The sequence below is a fragment of the Panthera uncia genome, chromosome E3 (genome assembly GCF_023721935.1).
Source record: "Panthera uncia isolate 11264 chromosome E3, Puncia_PCG_1.0, whole genome shotgun sequence".
Classification (NCBI taxonomy): Eukaryota; Metazoa; Chordata; class Mammalia; order Carnivora; family Felidae; genus Panthera; species Panthera uncia.
In genome coordinates, this window is record NC_064815.1 from 6,407,101 (window position 1) to 6,426,134 (window position 19,034).

General features: G+C 40.1%; 1 protein-coding gene and 1 long non-coding RNA gene across 4 annotated transcripts in view; one reads left to right on the plus strand and one right to left on the minus strand.

Annotated features, from left to right (window-relative positions):
* The first annotated feature begins 1,439 nt into the window (after positions 1–1,439).
* The window catches only part of MRTFB (myocardin related transcription factor B), a 58,046-nt gene continuing 40,451 nt past the window's right edge, over positions 1,440–19,034 (plus strand). For 2 of the 3 annotated variants that reach the window (XM_049638274.1, XM_049638275.1), the window contains exons 1-5: positions 1,440–1,502; positions 3,535–3,590; positions 4,775–4,850; positions 8,474–8,635; positions 10,619–10,797. In XM_049638274.1, the coding sequence (XP_049494231.1) occupies positions 1,496–1,502; positions 3,535–3,590; positions 4,775–4,850; positions 8,474–8,635; positions 10,619–10,797 (480 nt within the window). In that variant the 5' untranslated portion in view covers positions 1,440–1,495. Of the gene's footprint in view, positions 1,503–3,534; positions 3,591–4,774; positions 4,851–5,487; positions 8,052–8,473; positions 8,636–10,618; positions 10,798–19,034 lie in introns of those variants that run through there. The other variant, XM_049638276.1, reaches the window with a different exon arrangement.
* LOC125927903 (uncharacterized) lies at positions 1,496–7,884 on the minus strand. The gene is made up of 3 exons (XR_007459497.1): positions 7,813–7,884; positions 4,503–4,653; positions 1,496–1,702 (listed from the first exon to the last, which is right to left on the minus strand). It is a non-coding gene; the product is annotated as an uncharacterized LOC125927903 (long non-coding RNA).

Here is a 19,034-nt window from a genome sequence, read left to right on the forward strand (position 1 = left end):
TGTATTTTTTTGACTCATCAAATTTTTCTTTGGCTTTATGTGATAGAATCTTAGGTCAGTTGCTTCGGTTCTAAATGGGAGGTCATTGATGCTTTGTGATCCCTACGGCCCCCAAAAGAAGCAAAAAAAATTTTTCAGCATTTAGTAAAGGATGACATTCATATCTAGCATTGAATAAGAAAATGTGTTTACAAGCCATTTTGCAGTCTAGACTGTTTTGGAACTGTCTCTAGGACTGTGCTGTGCACCCAGCACAAGGGCAAGCAAAAAGCAAAGGATATAAGGGCCCTGGGCCCTGTGCCTTTGGATCTCAGGGGGTCGTTACAACTAGGAGCCATCATTTGCATATTGTTTGAGCCTGGGTGCGTGACTGGCCTGAGCTAGCCTCTCTGGCCAGCCATCACCCCCTTGCTAGAAAATTCTCTCTCTTTCTTCCAGAAGTACATTGAGGTAATTTTTTTTTTAGCATATTGGCAAACCTTACTCAGACCCTTAATAATCCTAACCTTGGTTTTCATCCATAGATGAAACCACAAAAATCAAAATAGAAACTTAAAATTGAACATAAGGTAAACCAAGGAAAGTATTTTTCAAAGTTACTTCACGTAATTCTTTTGTGAAGATCGGCTCGTTTTCCAGACAAAAATAGATGCTAGGAAAGGAAGCTGCTGGAGAAATACAGGGGAAACTTTTTTTTATTAAATGTGGCAAACTGGATTTTCACATTTTGTGACGTATACTTCATTCTCTACAAATTCTAATGATTTATTCTTTCTTCTCTTCATTAAAAAGATAAGATATCGATTGATTTTGGCTTTTTTTAGAACTTGTAGAGTGAGACATGGTGTGATGTTTGTGCAAAGATTATTAAACTTTAAGTTCTTAATTTAGAAATTTTCCTTTGGGTCATTAGTAATACCTCACAGGTCTAATTTTTGTTATATACTTGGCCTTCATTAAAGCTATTTAAAACTCGTTCCAGATGGAGCAAATCTCTCCGAATAAGTCAATCTTAAAATAAATTTTTGTTGCTTTAAAAAAAAAAGCCAATTAATGTCAAGGAATCTCATATTTCTATTTCTACAAGTTAAAATTTTTTATTCCCAAGTCTTAACTTAGGTATAAGCCAACTATTTTTGTTTATTTGCAGAGTATGTTGTCATTGTATTTAAACAACAAATACTTAGCTATATTCATCAAATTAAGATAATGAACTAACTAAACAAAAAAGAAGCCAAGGGAACTTCCGAGCTCACCAAACTGGCAGAAACTACAAATCGGTTTTCTTTTTACAAGTTGGACGGTGCCAGGTATTATCCTCACTCGCTTATGAAGTAGAAGGGGTTTAATAAAGCGTAGTTGTATCTCCTCCGGGATCCGCTAGTTGGCACCTGCAGTTGCCGATAAACTCAGTAGTGATCCTTTCCTTTTCACAGTGCTCCAGCTGAGGCTCCAACAGAGGAGGACGAGAGAACAGCTGGTGGACCAGGGCATCATGCCACGTAAGATTTCAGTGTCACTGTCGCCTCCAGTGTGATGTAACAAAGCGCACCCGTCCGGGAAGAACCTGGACCGCACTCTGCTTTCAGTTGTGTCCACGTAGTCAGTATACGGCGTCCACGTGAGCTGATACGGAAAATCGGGCATCAGCGCTGCCAGCCTAAGAGAATCCTCTCAAAGAACATTTTGAAAACCAGATGCACTATAAAAGATGGGCTTGAATTAATTCTGTATTACACAAAGAACACCTTGAAAACGGGGTAGTTAGGTTGAAATCAGTTCTCACTTCCAACATGAGCCCTCGTGTTAGTTTTGAAATCATCAGACTCCTCTCTGCCTAACGGGTCCAGTGTTACTTTGACTTGCAAAAGTAACGTGATAAAATTAATTTTAAAACTTGTTCTACTTTATTTAATTCAAGTTAATTATCCTTGATACAGTACAGTCTGGTCTGTAATTAAGTGCATCTCGGTTACAGGACTAATACACATTCTGTTTATAATTAATAAAATCTTTCTTGCCCAAGTAGATAATTTGGAGGTATTTCGAGGCCTTCATTTTTTTAGAGTTGATTAATTCTAGAATATTCGACTGTTGCCTTCTTACCTTTGCTCACCAAGTTTGGAGGTAATTTCCTGTTTTAGAGGTGGAAGAGTGGTTGCTTTGGTGTTATGATTATTTATATGGATATTTGTCTAAAAATTGATCTCTCGAAGAAGTAATTTATATGGCTTTAAAAGACTAAGAAGAAATTACAAAATGAATTTATGCTTCCCTACCTTTTTTTGGCTTATGAGAACAGTTCTCTGCAGTAGACTTTTTTCCCAACAAAACTTTTCTGGACTACTATTAATTGAGTATCTAAATATTTTGAATCTAGTATTATGATAGACTCAAAAGGTGGTTTGAGGATCTGCCAGATTTCTCTACCACATTCCCAATGATGAACCAATCAATTAAATAGTATCAGTGATATTTAAAACACCACTGCCAAGCCAGCTCTAGTCTGATTTTGGGAGCTGCTCCCTAGACAGAAACCTGTATGGGCTTGTCTCCTAGGAATCTTTGCAGTGCTTCAAGTACCAGAGCTGAAAATAATCCTACCCAGAGAGTCAAGTTTTAGAGGTGACGGCCCAAGTAAACCTAGCCCAAATCCTATGCACAGCGTCTGACTGCCTGTAGTTCTCACAGGTGGACATACACACAAAAGATTTTGCAAAGATAATTGATAGAAATACTGTAGTAAATGATGTTTTAGTAAAACACTGCTTATCCTCCCTCTGGGATTCTGGAATATTTAAAGTACTAGTAGTTAACATATTAAAGAATCATTAGGTGTTTAGGGTGAGTTGCACCGTGGTACAATAGAAAGATCATGACACCTTCTAATTCACAATGCTAGACTTAGATTGCACTTTGATCACAATTTAGCTATATGGCTTCGAGAATTTGGGTAACCACTTTGAGCCTTTCGTCTGTACTTGGCCTGATACCTACCTTGCGAGGTGGTGACGATCAGCCACGATATAACTGTGATTGACGACAGGGCGAAGGACTATGTCCATTGTGGGGTCTCAGTGAATGGTAACTCACCTCTGCTAGACAGAAAGTGTAGCATGTCCTCGTGTTCAAGGTTAGACCACTCCTAGGCTAAACGTCCTCTGGACATTTGGGCTTTTTCTGGTATCTTTTATGGCCACTCAGAGCAAAGACCCATCAAGGAGTCATCACGCGGTTCCCTTGGTGATGGTAATTTGGCCCAACTGTTGGCTCCAACTAGTCTGACCTGGTACTTGTATTGTCATTATGTGTACAACTCTATCCTCAATGTTCACTTGTTTTATTTGTGAATATATGATTTTAATTCTGAAACGTCTAAGGTTTCAAATTTTGCAGATCTCCTAAAGGAACTAGTAATAAATGGAACTGTAGATGCAAACTAGTAAGATTAAGAAGGAACATCAACATAATGTACCCTAACGTTTGGCTGAAATATTAACTCGTCTGTCTACATCGTTCTTATTCTTCTCACAGCTTTGAAGAGCCCAGCTGCATTCCATGAGCAGATAAAAAGCTTGGAACGAGCCAGAGTAAGAAATTTCAGTTTCAGAGGTTCTGCTTCTCTGCTTCTCTCTTGTATTTTAAAGTACCTGTGGGCAAGTAGCAATCTTACTCCTAAATATATCCATAGAGAAAATGCAGTGTATTTTCAGGACAGGTGGCTTCCAGAGTTATATATTCTGGGGTAGTTGAATCTTGGAAGTTTGTAGAAAAAGCATGATGTTCAAATTTTGTTCTTTTAAAACCAGTAACTGGTTTTGTACATAAAGGACAAATCGCATTTCTTCATTTCAGTGCTGGGGCATACCAACAGGTTTTAGAATAACCATGGAGTATTTCTGCCGCCTGTTACCCCAGCAGACCGACAGCCCAAGTGGTGTCCCGACAACCACACATCTTTAGGTGGTTTCCTTACTGGGTCTGCGTCAGCTGTACGTTTGACCAAGGGCAGGAGAATCTGGCTGAATTAAAGAAGTTGCTGTGTTTCAACTCCGCTCTATTCTTTGAGAGTTTTCCATGCCATTTGCACATCGAATTCATGTTCATTACTTTTGTTTAAAAGTACCATTATGCACATTCATTCTTTTTGCTTTAGGGAATACTTCTATCATGCAATATGAAAATAAGCATGTTCCAAAATTTCCGTAGGAATTTTCCCAGAAGGCGATAATGATCTCTTAGAATCTTATAAAATATAAAACCCATTTGAAAGCCTTATTGTTTCAGTTGAGAACCTTTCTGAGTAAGAAAGTATGATCAAGGATATGAATTCATCAATGAAAACACATTAGGATTTTAAAGAAATTTGTTATTTAGGTGGATTTTTACTTGACCTGAAGTGTAGCTATTAGATATTTAAATGATCAAAATCCTATGTCTGTGCAAATTATGAGCCTTTTGCCTTTTCCAAGTTTTAAAATAAAAGTCTGTAAAGTGCTTACTTTATGCCAGCATGCATTTCAAGTGCCTGTGTAGTTTTGAAGGCTGCAGTTCAAATTATGTATTGGATAATAGCTCTTCAAAGTACTAATTGCTACTCTTTTCTTCTCAAAATCATGACCGAAGAGTATACAATTTATTTAAATGGAGTACCTTGAGAGAAAAATGCAAAACCACAATAAGTCATAAACAATTTATAGTAAGACTCACTCTCTTCTCTCTCTCTCTCTCTCTCTCTCTCTCTCTCTCTCTCTCTTTCTCTCTCTCTCTCAAGACTGAAAACTTTTTGAAGCATAAGATTCGGAGCCGACCAGATCGTTCTGAACTTGTCAGGATGCACATTTTAGAAGGTAAAAATGTTTATTTCTGCTTATTTTGCTGCATTTTCTCAAGAAAAGAAGTGAGAATTCCACCATTGCTGTTTATTCCCATCTTAATAACTTTTTACCCCACAGGCTGACATCCTCCAAATTGGATAGCCAACATGAAGACCCAAAGCTAAAATGTTATGTTAGATACATGGGGAAGGCTTGATTCTCCAAATAACCAATTGATGAACTGACTCTGCCCCACCAACTGGTGCTGTAGATGTCTCTACCATCTGTTCTGGAAAAACATTTTTGGTCCAGAGGATTTCTTCATCAGTGAGGAATATTTTCCCATTAAGTCATAAAGGCCACAAGTGTAACCCTAGATTTTCACCTATCTGGATGGACCCTGTTATATCTACCTGGTGCACTGCCCACACCTAACATCTTCTGTTTGTCGTTACGTACCCACAACAGTCCAGCTTGATCTGACCATTAATATAAATACTCTCCACTTAGCCCACCGGATTTCCTCAGTGGTCTAGCTTCATCACTTGTGAAGCTGGTAGGGACAGTTCTGTTCTGTCTCTAGTGAGACACATGACTCATACCAGAATGTTTTTCTGTCTAAAGACAGAGCATTCTTGAAAGTATCCCCCCCCCCCCCCGCATAAGCTCCTGAGTACGTTTTCTTTCATTGTTTTGTTCCTCAGACTGATTTATTAAGCAAGGACTAGGAGCTTGACCCCGTGATAGTCTTGAGTGTGTTAAACCCTGAGATGATACAGAAAGAATCTGGAAATTTCTCACAAAGATTCAGAGACCCTTCTCAAGTAGGAATATTATACTTATTCCTCTGGTCTAATGATAGAGTTAGTATTAGAATTAGGTTGATATTATAAAGTATTAGATTGTCGCTCATCATAAGGAGTAATATCCTGAAGGTCAGACATGTTTAAAACTCTTCCAGAAGCAATATGGTTATGCTCATTTGAGGTGGTCATTCATTGGCCAGTGAACTAGACCCCAGAGACCCAGCAAATGAGCCAGATCGGTGCCTGCTTTCATGAAGTTTACAATCTAGTAGCAGGGACAGATAATAAACAGGCAAAACAAATGAATTACAGATTGTGAAAAGGGCTCGATGGCAGTAAACAGGCTGTTGTGGTGGGGACGAAGCACAGGATGACACCACAGTAGGATGTTGTAAACAAATTCCAAGTAGCAAGTTGGTATCTGCATCCCCAAGTAGGGTCTCTTCTAATCCAAAGAATCTATGATTATGTGACTATCTCCATATCTGGGGTGGGAAGTGACGGGTATATGCCTTCCACTACTCTTAGTGTGTTCTCAGAAGTCCATTGGGCTAAAAAAGCTTTTCCAGAACTCAAGTGGTAGGGTAGAAACAGCTACCAAAAAATGTCAGGGTTAAGTGAATCTTCAGGAAGCAATTGTGGTGGTAAGTAACTGGGGACGGGGCTCCTTCTGCACCTAAAAATACCTTGACCTATAAAGGACATTTTTGAAGGAACAGTGCTGTCTGTTTCACCTTGCCTTCTAATTGTAACAGGCTTTATTAGTATAATTAAAACCAAAGCAAATACATTTAACTATCAAAAAGAATCATATTTGCTTTAAAAAAAGAAGAAGAAGAAGAAGAAGAAGAAAAGATTACCCAATGGTTAAAAACACAACTATGTGCATGAGCGTCCCATAAGTGATGTTTTTTTAGTATCTGTTCTCAAGTTGGGATTTTTAAAGAAAGAATATATATCATTTGTAATTTTAAAAAATAACTTCAAACCCCCCAACTTATTTTAACATTACCCCAATTTTGATTGAATTGGATGCTTGGCAGGCAAAAGTCTAAATTATTTTTCTGAAGTTCAGCTAAAATCTAACCTCAGCATCGTGGAGATGAGGAGATCACAAGACCAAAAACAGAAACATACCAAAATCCCAGCGTCTAATTATTTACTTTCGGGATATTTTCATTCCAGACATATTCCTGATATGGAAATGTTGATGGGAGAAAGGAGAAAGGCAGAAGACTGTCCTACCTAGATCTTAACAACAGCATTTAAAATCACCCTAAGAGTGATTTGCATGGTCTCATTCTCTCTACCTGTCATCTTCCTGTGTGGTTCGAAGTGGTTTATGTAATAAGATGGGGGCCACAGCCTAAGGTTATACAGGAAAGTGTTAAAAATGAGAGGTCACACATGTTATCTTCACTTACAGAAATGTGCATTTATTACCAATACTCTGATTTAAGACCAGGGCCCTCATTAGGGAAGTGAATGGAGTTCACATCATCTTTCTTGCATGAAGCACAGCTATCATACGTCATCTACAATTTCCATTTAGGGTGGAAAAAACAACATAAAGACACTTGAAAAGCAATCTGAGTTGGAAAATCCTAGATTTTATAATTTTTCCCAAATATTTTAGTTGTTAATTGCCCTAATTTGACAGTGACTTATTCTGTAATAACCCACCTTTATCAAATCATTCCAAAGGCTTTAACTTAGGTTCCCAAGAAATAGTCTTATTTTTGAAGTTTATCATTTTCCTATAAGATGTAGTTAAATTATGTGTTGACAGCAGATATGAAATGATATGAACTGTTTTGTGGACCATCAAGGTTGAGTTTTGGTAAGCATGTAATTCAGCTGGTGGAAGGAGAAGCACTCGGATGTGCTGGGGAGTAATTCACGGGCCATGGGCTTTTGGTGTGCTTTGGGCTTCAGCCAGGACATTGTACCCACTAAAAAGAGAACATCAGTTAATCCTGAGATTATTTATGGGGATTTTCATTAAAAGACCTTCTGCTATATAATTTAACTGGCAGGCAACTGTCAACTCAGAATTTGGGGTTAACATCTCACCATGTTTTTAATCACTTCTAAACATTATTTAGAACAATGTAATAAAATGTTAATGAGAGGTACCAGAAGCCAAGTCATTGACACAGTTACCCAGATGAATGAGCTAGGATACTTACGTTACTTTTGCATTTGTTGTACAACTTCCTGTTTGCAAGTAGATGAGCCGAGCCTTCTTTATGACCATTGACATCTATCTTTATGACATAGGACTATGTAATTGAATGTTCCAAGGTTATATACCCAGAAATAAACCCAGATTCTTAGTGAGGATGATTGAGACACACAAGGATCAACCCAAGAATTTGATTCTGGCTCTTCCTTTGGCTCCTGCAGAGAAGTTTTAGGATCTAACTAAGTAAGAGAACAGTGCCACGTCTCGCAGTTGACTTTGCAGTGAAGCCAGATCACACCTGGACACTTCTTGGGCCATGGATGGACCACATCCCTCGTGTTCATCCTCCAGACCTCCCAATACCTAACAAATGTGACTGTGATCCTCTCACCATAAATGAACAAGAGCAGTACCACATTTTTGGCTCGAGTTCATGTTAATTTGCGTCTAAGGGCATTATATAGACAGTATAAAGTATCCAGGACTAAAAATATACAGTGTACACTACAGCATTCTTAAACAGCCTACTTCTCTTTCCATCAGTGTGTTGAGAACACATAAATATGTTTAACCCAGTTTAAATTAAATTAGATTCAGTTGGCCAGAAGTAACGTTATGGAACCGAGTAATTCAAGTAATGGTTAAAACTATGTTTCCTCTTTTAGAAACATTTGCAGAACCATCCCTGCAGGCTACTCAGATGAAGTTGAAAAGAGCTCGACTAGCGGATGATCTGAATGAAAAGATTGCTCAAAGACCTGGTCCTATGGAGCTGGTAGAGAAAAACATCCTTCCTGTAGACTCCAGTGTTAAGGAAGCAATTATAGGCAAGACTCTAAAAATTTACTATTTCTGGGAGAAAGAGAAACTTGGAAGTTTCAAACAAATTTAATTTAAAAAGCCAGCACCAGGGGCACCTGGGTGGCTCAGTCACTTAAGAGTCCGACTCTTGATTTTGGCTCAGGTAATGATCTCCTGGTTCATGAGATCGAACCCCACGTCAGGCTCTGTGCTGTCGGTGTGGAGTCGGCTTGGGATTCTCTCTCTCTCTCTTTCCCCCTCTCTCTCTGCCCCTCCCCCTCTCGTGCACATGCTCTCTCTCGCTCTCTTAAAATAAAAAAAACATTAAAATAAAAAAGCCAGCACCGATCATGAGTATTGTTTTCTGGGTGAATTAGAAATCGATTAACACTTGCACCAATTCCCGTTATTCTTGGGATTTTTTGTTTGTTTGTTTTTTATGTAATAAGGTAGATGAAGCATCTTTTACCAGTTAACACAGAAGTTCCTCTTGTCACGTCTGAGGTTTCTGTCCTTAAGTTCCAATTTCATTCTGACATCTTTTTTTTTTTTTTTAATGTTTATTCATTTTCAGCAGAGACAGAGCACAGGTGGGGAGGGGCAGAGAGAGAGGGAGACACAGAATCCCAGGGGCTCCAGGCTCTGAGCTGTCAGCACAGAGCCCGACGTGGGCTTGAACTCACGGACCGTGAGATCATGACCTGAGCTGAAGTTGGACACTCAACCGACTGAGCCACCCATGCGCCCCTCATTCTGACGTTTTCTTAATTCAACTTACTCATTATACTATTTAATTTCTGTTGTGTTGTTTAAGATCCTTACAGATTTTTCATTACTTAATTCTGTGTACTTCTAGGAAAGATGAATATCTTGTTCAGTGTTAGTTCAACAACGTAAGTAGCACATGAGGACAGATGTATTTATTAAGAATGGTAAAATTTGTCCATTTTATCCTGATCTTATCATAGTTACTAATGTTTCCTCACCACGCATACTTTATATTCTGGCACAAGTTTTAGCAGAAAAAATAATAATAATAATACCGCTTGTTCAGCAAGCAATTTTGAAAAGTTAATATCCTGCTGTAAAAACTAGTCTTGTTTCCATTACTCTGGGGACTTCATATTTTGCATGAGTATGGGTTTAAATCTCAGGCAATTTGTAGTCAGTAATTCTAAGTAGTACATTCAATGATGATTCCATTCACTCCAAAAGAAATGGGCCCCAAAAGGCAAGGCATCAGCGTAACTGGGCCTCTCCATGAAATGGGACTGATCCACATATACCGAACCATAGCTCCGTTTTCTCCCATGCCTCTTAATGTTTTTTAACACTTGTATTCCACATCAGGGTCCAAGCGAGGTTCACACCTTGTCTTTGCTGATACAGCTCTTAAATCTTAATCTCCTGGGTGGGTCTTCTAACTTTTCTTACTTCGTTGGTGAAAAAGCCTTCTGTTCTCTAGCCATGCCCACATACTGGATTTTACTGAATGCATTAGCATTCCCAGTGTCATTAAAAACTTTTTTTGTCTTCTGTATTTCCTGAAACTGGTAGTTGGATCCAAAGGCTTGATCTGATTCAGACTGATCTGATCTGACTTTCTTCCCCAAGTATTCATCATAGGTAGTGACTGGTGTGTCCTTCCTCTGGGAAGTACATTATGTTCGATTTTTTTTAATGTTTTACTATTTATTTTTGAGAGAGGGAGAGAAAGAGCATGAGTCAGGGAGGGGCAGAGAGAGAGGGAAACACAGAATCCGAGGCAGGCTCCAGGCTCTGAGCTGTGAGCACAGAGCCCAGTGCAGGGCTTGAACTCCCGAGCAGTGAGATCATGATCTGAGCTGAAGTCGGACGCTCAACCGACTGAGCCACCCAGGAGCCCCATCAATTTTTTTTTTTTAAACCAGCTTCTTAAGTTCTTGTACTAAACATTGTTTCTCCTTCTTTATCATTGTAAGCTTGGTGTTCCAAGGTCAAGTTAAGTTGAAAATCATTTCTTTCTTTAGGCGTTGGGAAGGAGGACTATCCTCAAACTCAGGGCGATTTCTCATTTGACGAAGACAGCAGTGATGCTCTGTCTCCAGACCAGCCAGCCAGCCAGGACTCGCAGGGGTCCGCCGCTTCCCCGACTGAGGCAAAAGTTAGTGAATCGCCGTCTCCCGTGACTACAAGCACTCCAGCCCAGGTATCAGCTTTCTTGTTTCTGCCCCTTAATAGAGACCACGCCCTGTTTTTTGTATATCAAGGTAATTACATTTTCTCCAGAAGAAAAGTCTGAAAGTGTGGGAAACTACAGACTTCTTTTTCACCTGTAATACAAACACTGTTAACATTTTTCAGTAGATTCTTACATTTCATTTCTGTTCTATACACACACTTTTATTTTACAAATGGTTGTGTAACTTGCTTTTTAAAATGTTTCACATAACTTTTGTTGGGGGTATAATTCGCACACTATAAAATATAACCCTTCCCACCCACCCCCCTTTTTTTTGCCATCTTAACCATTTTAAAATCTGCAGCTCAGTAGTGTTAAGTACACTTGTGTTGTGCAACAAATACCCAGAACTTTTTGTCTTCAAAAACTGAAACTGTGGCCATTATACAGTAACGCCCCATCCCCCTTCCTTCCAGACCCTGATGATCGCCCATCGTTGCATTTCTGTCTCTAAGAATCTGACTCCTTTTGGGTGGGGGATGGGTGAAATAGGTGAAGGCTGTTTAGAGTACACTTACCATGATGAGCACGGAGTGATGTATAGAATTGTTGAATCATTATATTGTACACCTGAAACTAATAGGACGTGTGTTAACTATACTGGAATTTAAGTAAATATGTACATACGTACATATGAATTTGACTCCTTTAGATGCCTCATATGAATGGAATCATGCAATATTTGCCTTTTTATGTCACTTAACGTAATATCTTCAAGGTTTGTTGATGTTGTAGCATGTGACAGAATCTCCTTCATTTTTAAGGCTGAACGACAGTCCATTGTATGGATATATGCCATACTCTGTGTATCCACTCATCGGCAGTCATTGACTTCCATCTCTGGCTATTGTGAATAACGGCCCTAGGTACATGAGTTTGGAAATATCTCTTTGAGACCCTGCTTTCACTTCCTTGGGGCATATACCCAAAAGTGGGATTGATGGACCACATGGTAATTCTATGTTTAGTTTATTAAGGAACCTCCGTGCCGTTCTCCATAGCGGTTGTACCGTTTCACACTCCCGCATGCACGGGTTTCAGTTTCTCCACGTCCTCACCAACACTTACTAGTTTATGCTCTTTTGATAGTAGCCATTCTAGTGTTATGAAGTGGTATCTCACTGTGGTTTTGATTTGCCTTTCTCTAATGACTAGTGCTGTTAAGCATCTTTTCATATGTTTGTTGGCCATTTATATGTCATCTTTGGAGATATGTCTGTTTGAGTCCTTTGTCCATTTTTAATCAGATTATTTGTTTTTCTGCCATTAAATTATAGGGGTTCTTTGTATATTAACCCCTTATCAGATATACGATTAGCAAATATTTTCTCCCATTCTTTGTGTTGGTCCTCACCTTTTGCTGATAGTGTCCTTTGATGCACAGAAGGTTTTTTTTTTAACGTTTATTTATTTTTGAGAGAGAGAGCACGAACAGGGGAGGGGCAGAGAGAGGAAGACACAGAATCCAAAGCAGGTTCCAGGCTCTGAGCTGTCCGCGCAGAGCCCGACGCGGGGCTCGAACTCACGGACCGCGAGATCATGACCTGAGCCAAAGTCGGACGCCCAACCGACTGAGCCACCCGGGCGCCCCCTCCATAGTTTTTTATGCATACATTGTTGGACACTTGTCTGATTATTTCTTTGGATAGTTACCAGGTTTTGAAATGGATTTGGACCTTTTTAGGTAAAAGATGGGCATTTCAATTGCCTTCCAAGAAGGTAATACGGTTCCCACAGTCATTGTGTCTTTACCACAGGTAGGTAATGCCTTCACTGTAAACCTCGCACACTGTTTGGAGAGTTCAGTGTTGTAACTGGCTTCTTGATTTGGGTTAGATTGAACTTCTTTGTTCGACAAATATTTACTGAGCACGTATTATGTGTCAGATTGTTTTGGGAACTGAAAATCTAGTGCATGCAAAGGAATCTAACAAATAGTTTTTAATAATTGCATTGGAAATTCCCATTTCTTACTTTCCAATGGGTGTTCATGTTTCGTTTGGTTATGTAAGAAGTCTTATGCTGCACATAAGTTAGTTGTTCATCTCCTTATAGCCTTTTTTTGCTTTACTGAAATTTTAATGCTATTTAGTTATCTTTAAGCCAGAGCTATTGAACTACTTAATGGAACTGGTTAAGTTCAGTAGAAAATGTTCTTGTTAAAGCCAAGTATCATAGCATTTTTGAGTTGGGAAGGAATTTAGCAATTACCTGCCTTAACCCTTACACCAGGGGAGGCGTGGGTTCAGAGGGGTATGGAAATTTGGTGATTAAAAATGTTTGCGTATTTTCTTTCAGCATTTCTTCTCATTCCTGAATGTCTGTTTGTTAGGGACTAGGTCTTCCAGCAGGATTTTCCTTACTGACCTTATCACCATGATCTGAAATACATTCATGCATTTGCATATTGTGTCGATGCCTCCAACTAAACCGTAAGCCCTTGAGGAGAGGGACTTTGACTCTCAGAGAGGGACGAGAGCTACTTTAGTGTGTGTGTGTGTGTGTGTGTGTGTGTGCGCGCGCATGTGTGTGTGTGTGTGTGCGCGTCTGTCTGTCTGTGTATGTGTCTGTGTGTGGTGTGTCTGTGCGTCTGCAACGTCCAGCACCGGGCCTGGTACAGAAGACACGCTCAGTGAATGTTGAACTGAATTCAGCACAAGCGCTGACTGATGCCAGGCTTGTAGAAGCAGTCAGTGTTTGTGTTCTGTTTGAGAGCAGAGCCTTTCCAGCTCGGATTCATCTGAGGTAGTGCGGGCGGCTGGGTTCAGATTGTCCTATCAGAGTTTCAGGGTGAGAGTCACTGGCCTCTCTGCTTGGCTAGAGCCTGGTCTGGAAGGAGGTGGGGTCAGCGACCAGACCCACGGCCTGAGGTCTGAGCAGGCAGACAGGGAGACCAAGGGAGCCCAGCCCCTACTGTATTCTCACATATTTGCTGCGCCCTGGGTTTGAGCTTTAAAAATAGGGCTAAAAAGAATGTCAGGTATGCAAGTCAATACCATTAAAAAACAGTTCTACTTACCCATCTTGGTTGTTCTCTGCTTAGGTCAGGATATCAGACAGCTATCAGAGTGGGCTTGGCTTTAGTGACATGGAATTTTTGTCCTGTCAGCCATCTGCCTGGTGATGGCCTCATGACAGCCCCCCTGTGTTGTAGGAGATTAGCGTTTTCCTGTCTCTGCATTGCTTGTATTAAGTCTTTTACTTTGCTCTTGAAACTTGGTCTCCAGCTAAGTTTCTAAGTGAGAACCTTTAACCAGAGAGAGTCCTGCCCAGTGGGCTGACATTCCTGAATTCCTTGAAGGAAAAAAGGAATAGCAGTGTTTCCTGAAGAATCAGTCTGGTCAGTTTATTGCCAGTGCAATACACATGAAGCCCTGGGGTCATCGGGAACTTAAACACTGGCTTTTAGAACACTGATGTTGCTGTAGCCCCAGCTCTGCCTGCTACATGCAGACCCTTAACAGTCTGCTTTTTATCTGTCGGCTCGGCCTGCACCGGAAGCCCCACTTCAGAGAGGGGTATGCTGCCTGCATAGACATCCAAGTAGAAGAACCTAGAACCTCAGGCTGGCCTGCCGCACCTTTACCTGTCACATAATTTCTGCACCACATACCTTGAGACCTTCTTACGTGGCATGTCCTTCATAAAATTCCCTTGTAGTAAGTGTGTTAGTATTTATAAGGAAAGACTCTGACAAAGATTCTCATTATTATATCACACCTTGATTCACTCGATTAAAGAAGCATCTCCCTGTTAACTGTACTCTACTGATGTTGAAGAAAAATAATCCTTGAGGAGGATTCTAAGTATGTTGTAGGTTTGGGGGGTTTGTTTTTCAATCAACTGCACAGGCAACTTTGTGATGCCTATAACGTCCTCGGGATTTTTGTGTCATCTAGAAATGATAATTAGGGTCTGTTTTGGCACATTTTGTACTTTAATTGTTTTCACTGTTCTCTAGTGTTGGTTTATGAATTTGTCCAGGCATCTCGCTTCATATATATATAAAATATATTTGTTTCCCTAAACGTGATTACTTTCGCATCTGTAGCGCAAGGGAAGAGTACCTGAAAACACTGCTTCTCATTAGACATCGAGTTTCCAAAGGGCTGGGATGTCCCCTCATTCTATCTTGGTGACGTCATCCTGAACATGCAGGGTCCAGCACACGGCAAGTGCTTATTGCTTGAATGAATGAAAAACTTGGGAGATTATCTCTGTAATTTCTTTTTTCCTGCTTTAGAATTATCACTGTACTTCCCCAAAGTCAGTCTCCTCCCTGTTATGGAAACAGTCCGTATAAAGACAGGACAACAAAACAACATAGAACGCTTATAACTTGGGTGTCTTAGTTTTCAGTCTTTAAAATGGAAACTCAGGGCAGGAGTTTGGTTGGTGAATTTTGTTACTATAGACCAGTGGTCCTCAGATTGCCTGGAGTGAAAGACTAGTATGTGTTTTTTACATAGCTTGTTTTCCAGATCATTGTGGGCCAGTCTTCTTGCACAACACAGTGAAAGTAGTAGAGTAGCACCAGATTTCTGTGGGACTTCCCGTACTTGTAGCAGGCAGGTAACAAAAGTCCATAGACCCCACTTAGAGTAACTGTCACAGATTTCGCTTTCTTCTTGTTTGCCGGAACCAGGGTTTTTTGTATGTTAATTAGTCATCACTTCGCGCTACACATTTAATCACGTGATTAAAACACATTTTTCTAATTTTCCTATTCAATTTTTTTTTTTTAATTTGGCCTAATATAAATCTCAGGGCCAGTGTAGGGAATTTCTTTCTGGTTCTTTAAAAGTTATATTTACAGATAATTACTTTAGAGGAAATTAGGCTTAATATTGTTTTATGGCTTGCTTAACTCCAAAATGTGTTACGACATGTTGTCTCCTGACTTCTTTCTCAAAACATACGGAGAGATACCAGAGGATTGAGTCCTACAGGAAAATATTCAGATAAAAGATAGATTCCTTACAAAACAAAAATAATAAAACACATAATATCCAGCATATCCTTCCTTCAAAATGTACATTCCACCAAAAAAAATTCTTCTTTGAAATATGTATTCTGTGTGGTCTGTAAGAGACTAGCACTGCCCTTCCTTGGATGATTCTCTTTTCTTTTCAATTCCGATCAGAGTACAGATGGAAAGGAACTTGCCACAACATTAATGGAGCAGACATCACACATTGGTGGAGCTCAATTTATTTTATGCCTAAGAAATTTTTGAGCAATGGAAAGCTGTAGAAAATTAAGAACAGCTAGTTACATGTGAGCACCAGGAGCTGTTACACTGGTGCTTTTAATCTGAAGACCTTTACTCCCTCAGCGATTTCTTAAGCCATTTAATTAATCGTTTATTATAAGCACCCACATGCTTAACTGTACGTGTGACCTGACATTTTCCAAGTCTGTGCTGCGGGGACAACTCCTGTGCTGAATTGGAAGTAAGGCTGAGAAGGAACCTCGTGGGTCGGATCCTCTGTGTACTTTCATGAAGACGGGATTAGAGGAGCTTGGTACGTTTTTTCCCATTGTATCAAGCAACTTTTAGCTAGACGACCTTTCCCACATAATATAGACACCTTAGGTTTAAGCTCACAAAATGAGCAAGGTCATGTACACATACATTAAATAATTACAACAAGACTAACTTTTATTACAAATGCTTATCAATAAAGGCCTAAATTAGGGCATCAAAGATATTGGTGGTAATTTCTATTGTTACCCTTCCAATCTCATTGTATGTAACTTACATGTCGAGAGGACTTAGATTTGGAGCTGGTTTCCAGCATTAACTGTGAAGTTGTGTTCCAACCCAGCTCCTAACTGTTCTCCTGTGACCAATAGGAAAGTATACTTTCTACAGAATAGGCCTTTCCTCTGTATTCATAAATCAGTCAGGGTTTATCAAATATAATTGAGATGAGGATAAAAAAGAATGACCAACATTTGCTGGGCACTTTTTTTGGCCAGGCGCTGAGCTACTTACATTACGTGTATTACAGGTGTCATTAAGACAGCATCTGTCTGACCTGCACAGGATTTAAAGTAATGACTTTGTTCTCATTATGCCATCGGTTTGAGATTCTACTTAAGACCCTTTTCCAGCACATCGTCCCGTGTCACCCTGTTATAACGCATAATGACAGCTGTTCTTTGTGTTACTTAAGAAATACAGGGGCACCTGGGTGGCTCAGTCGGTTGAGCATCCGACTTCAGCTCAGGTCATGATCTCGTGCTTCGTGAGTTTGAGCCCCGCGTTGGGCTCTGTGCTGACAGCTCAGAGCCTGGAGCCTGCTTCGGATTCTGTGTCTCCCTCTTTCTCTGCCCTTCCCCTGTTCGCACTCTGTCTCTCTCTCAAAAATAAACACTAAAAAAATAAAATGTGCAAAGGACCAGAATAGGGATTTCTCTAAAGATGATCAACAAATGGTGAATAAACACATGAAAAGATGCTCAACATCACCAATCACTAGAGAAATGCAAATCAAAACCACCATGAGCTATCACCTCACACCACTAGAATGGCTGCTATCCAAAGAAGATAAATTAACAGGCGTCGGTAGGGATGTGGAGAAATTGGAATCCCTGTGCCCTCTGGGTGGGATTGTGAAACGGTACAGTCACTACAGAAAATGGTACGGCAGTTCTCTCAAAAAGCTAAAAATAGAATTACCGTATGATCCAGAAATTCCATTTCTGGGTAAATGCCTAAAAGGGTTGAAAGCAGGGACTTGAGCAGGTATTTGTACAGCCGTGTTCATAGCACTGTGGACAATAGCCAGAGGCAGAAGCAACCCTTGTGGCCACTGACAAATGAATGCAGTGTGTATATGCAGTAGAATGTTGTTGAGGCTTAAAAGAGAAGGGAGATTCTGAGCGACCCACGCTATAACACGGATGAACCTTCAGGACATTATGCTAAACGAAATAAGCCGATCACAAAAGGAAAAATGCTGTATGATTCCACTTTATTAAGAGCTAGAATAGTCAAATTCATATAGACATTAAGTAGATGGTGGTTGTCAGAGGCTGGTGGAAGGGGAGAACGGGGAGTCGTTCGATGGAAAGAGAGTTTCCGTTTTTCTGGAGGTGGATGGTAGTGATGGTTACAGAACAGTGTGAATATACTTAATGCCATAGGACTATACACTTTAAAATGCTTTAGGGGCACCTGGGTGGCTCAGTCAGTTAGGCATCCAACTTCAGCTCCGGTAACGATCTCGCCGTTTGTGCCTTCGAGCCCCACGTCGGGCTCTGTGCTGACAGCTCGGAGCCTGGAGCCTGCGTCAGATTCTGTGTCTCCCTCTCTCTCTCTCTGCCCCTCCCCTGCACATGCTCTCTCTCTCAAAAATAAACATTAAAAAAAAATTTTTAATACATCAGATGGTTTAAATGGTAACTTTAAAAAAATTTTTTTTAATGTTCATTTTTGAGAGAGAGAGTGCGAGCAGGAGAGGGGCAGAGAGAGAGAGACACAGAATCCAAAGCAGGCTCCAGGCTCCAAGCTGTCAGCACAGAGTCCAATGCAGAGCTGGAACTCACAAACTGCATGATCATTACTGGGGCTGAAGTTGGAAGCTTAACCGACTGAGCCACCCAGGTGCCCCTAAATGGTAACTTATATGTATTTTACCACAATCTTTTTAAATAATAGATTTTTTAAATGAGGGATACATGCAGATCCTCTTTACTAACCAGGTCAAATGTACCAACCAAATGTTCACTAGATATTGTGCCAAAACATTAATGTTCAGCTCCTTGTTCTAAAAAGAAAAGGCCTGGGGCACCCGGGTGGCTCAGTCAGTTAAGCGTACGACTCTTAATTTTGGCCCATGTCATGATCTCACTGTAAGCGTCCGACTCTTAATTTTGGCTCATGTCATGATCTCACTGTTCATGAGATTGAGCCCCAAGTCGGGCTCTGTGCTGACAGCACAGAACCCGCTTGGGATTCTCTCTGCCCTTCCCCAGTTCACGCTCTCTCTTTCTCTCAAAACAAATAAATAAAAACTTAAAAAAATGAAATATCTTAACTTGTAACTGTGTATTACATAAAGTGGTCAGTGCTAAGTGATATATTTTAGCAAAACTAGAATTTACATTAAATATCCATCTATTAAATATACAGAGCATGTGTTTTTGATTTGTATTCAGCCCATTCATTGACTAGCATTTGTTTTATTTGTCTGGGG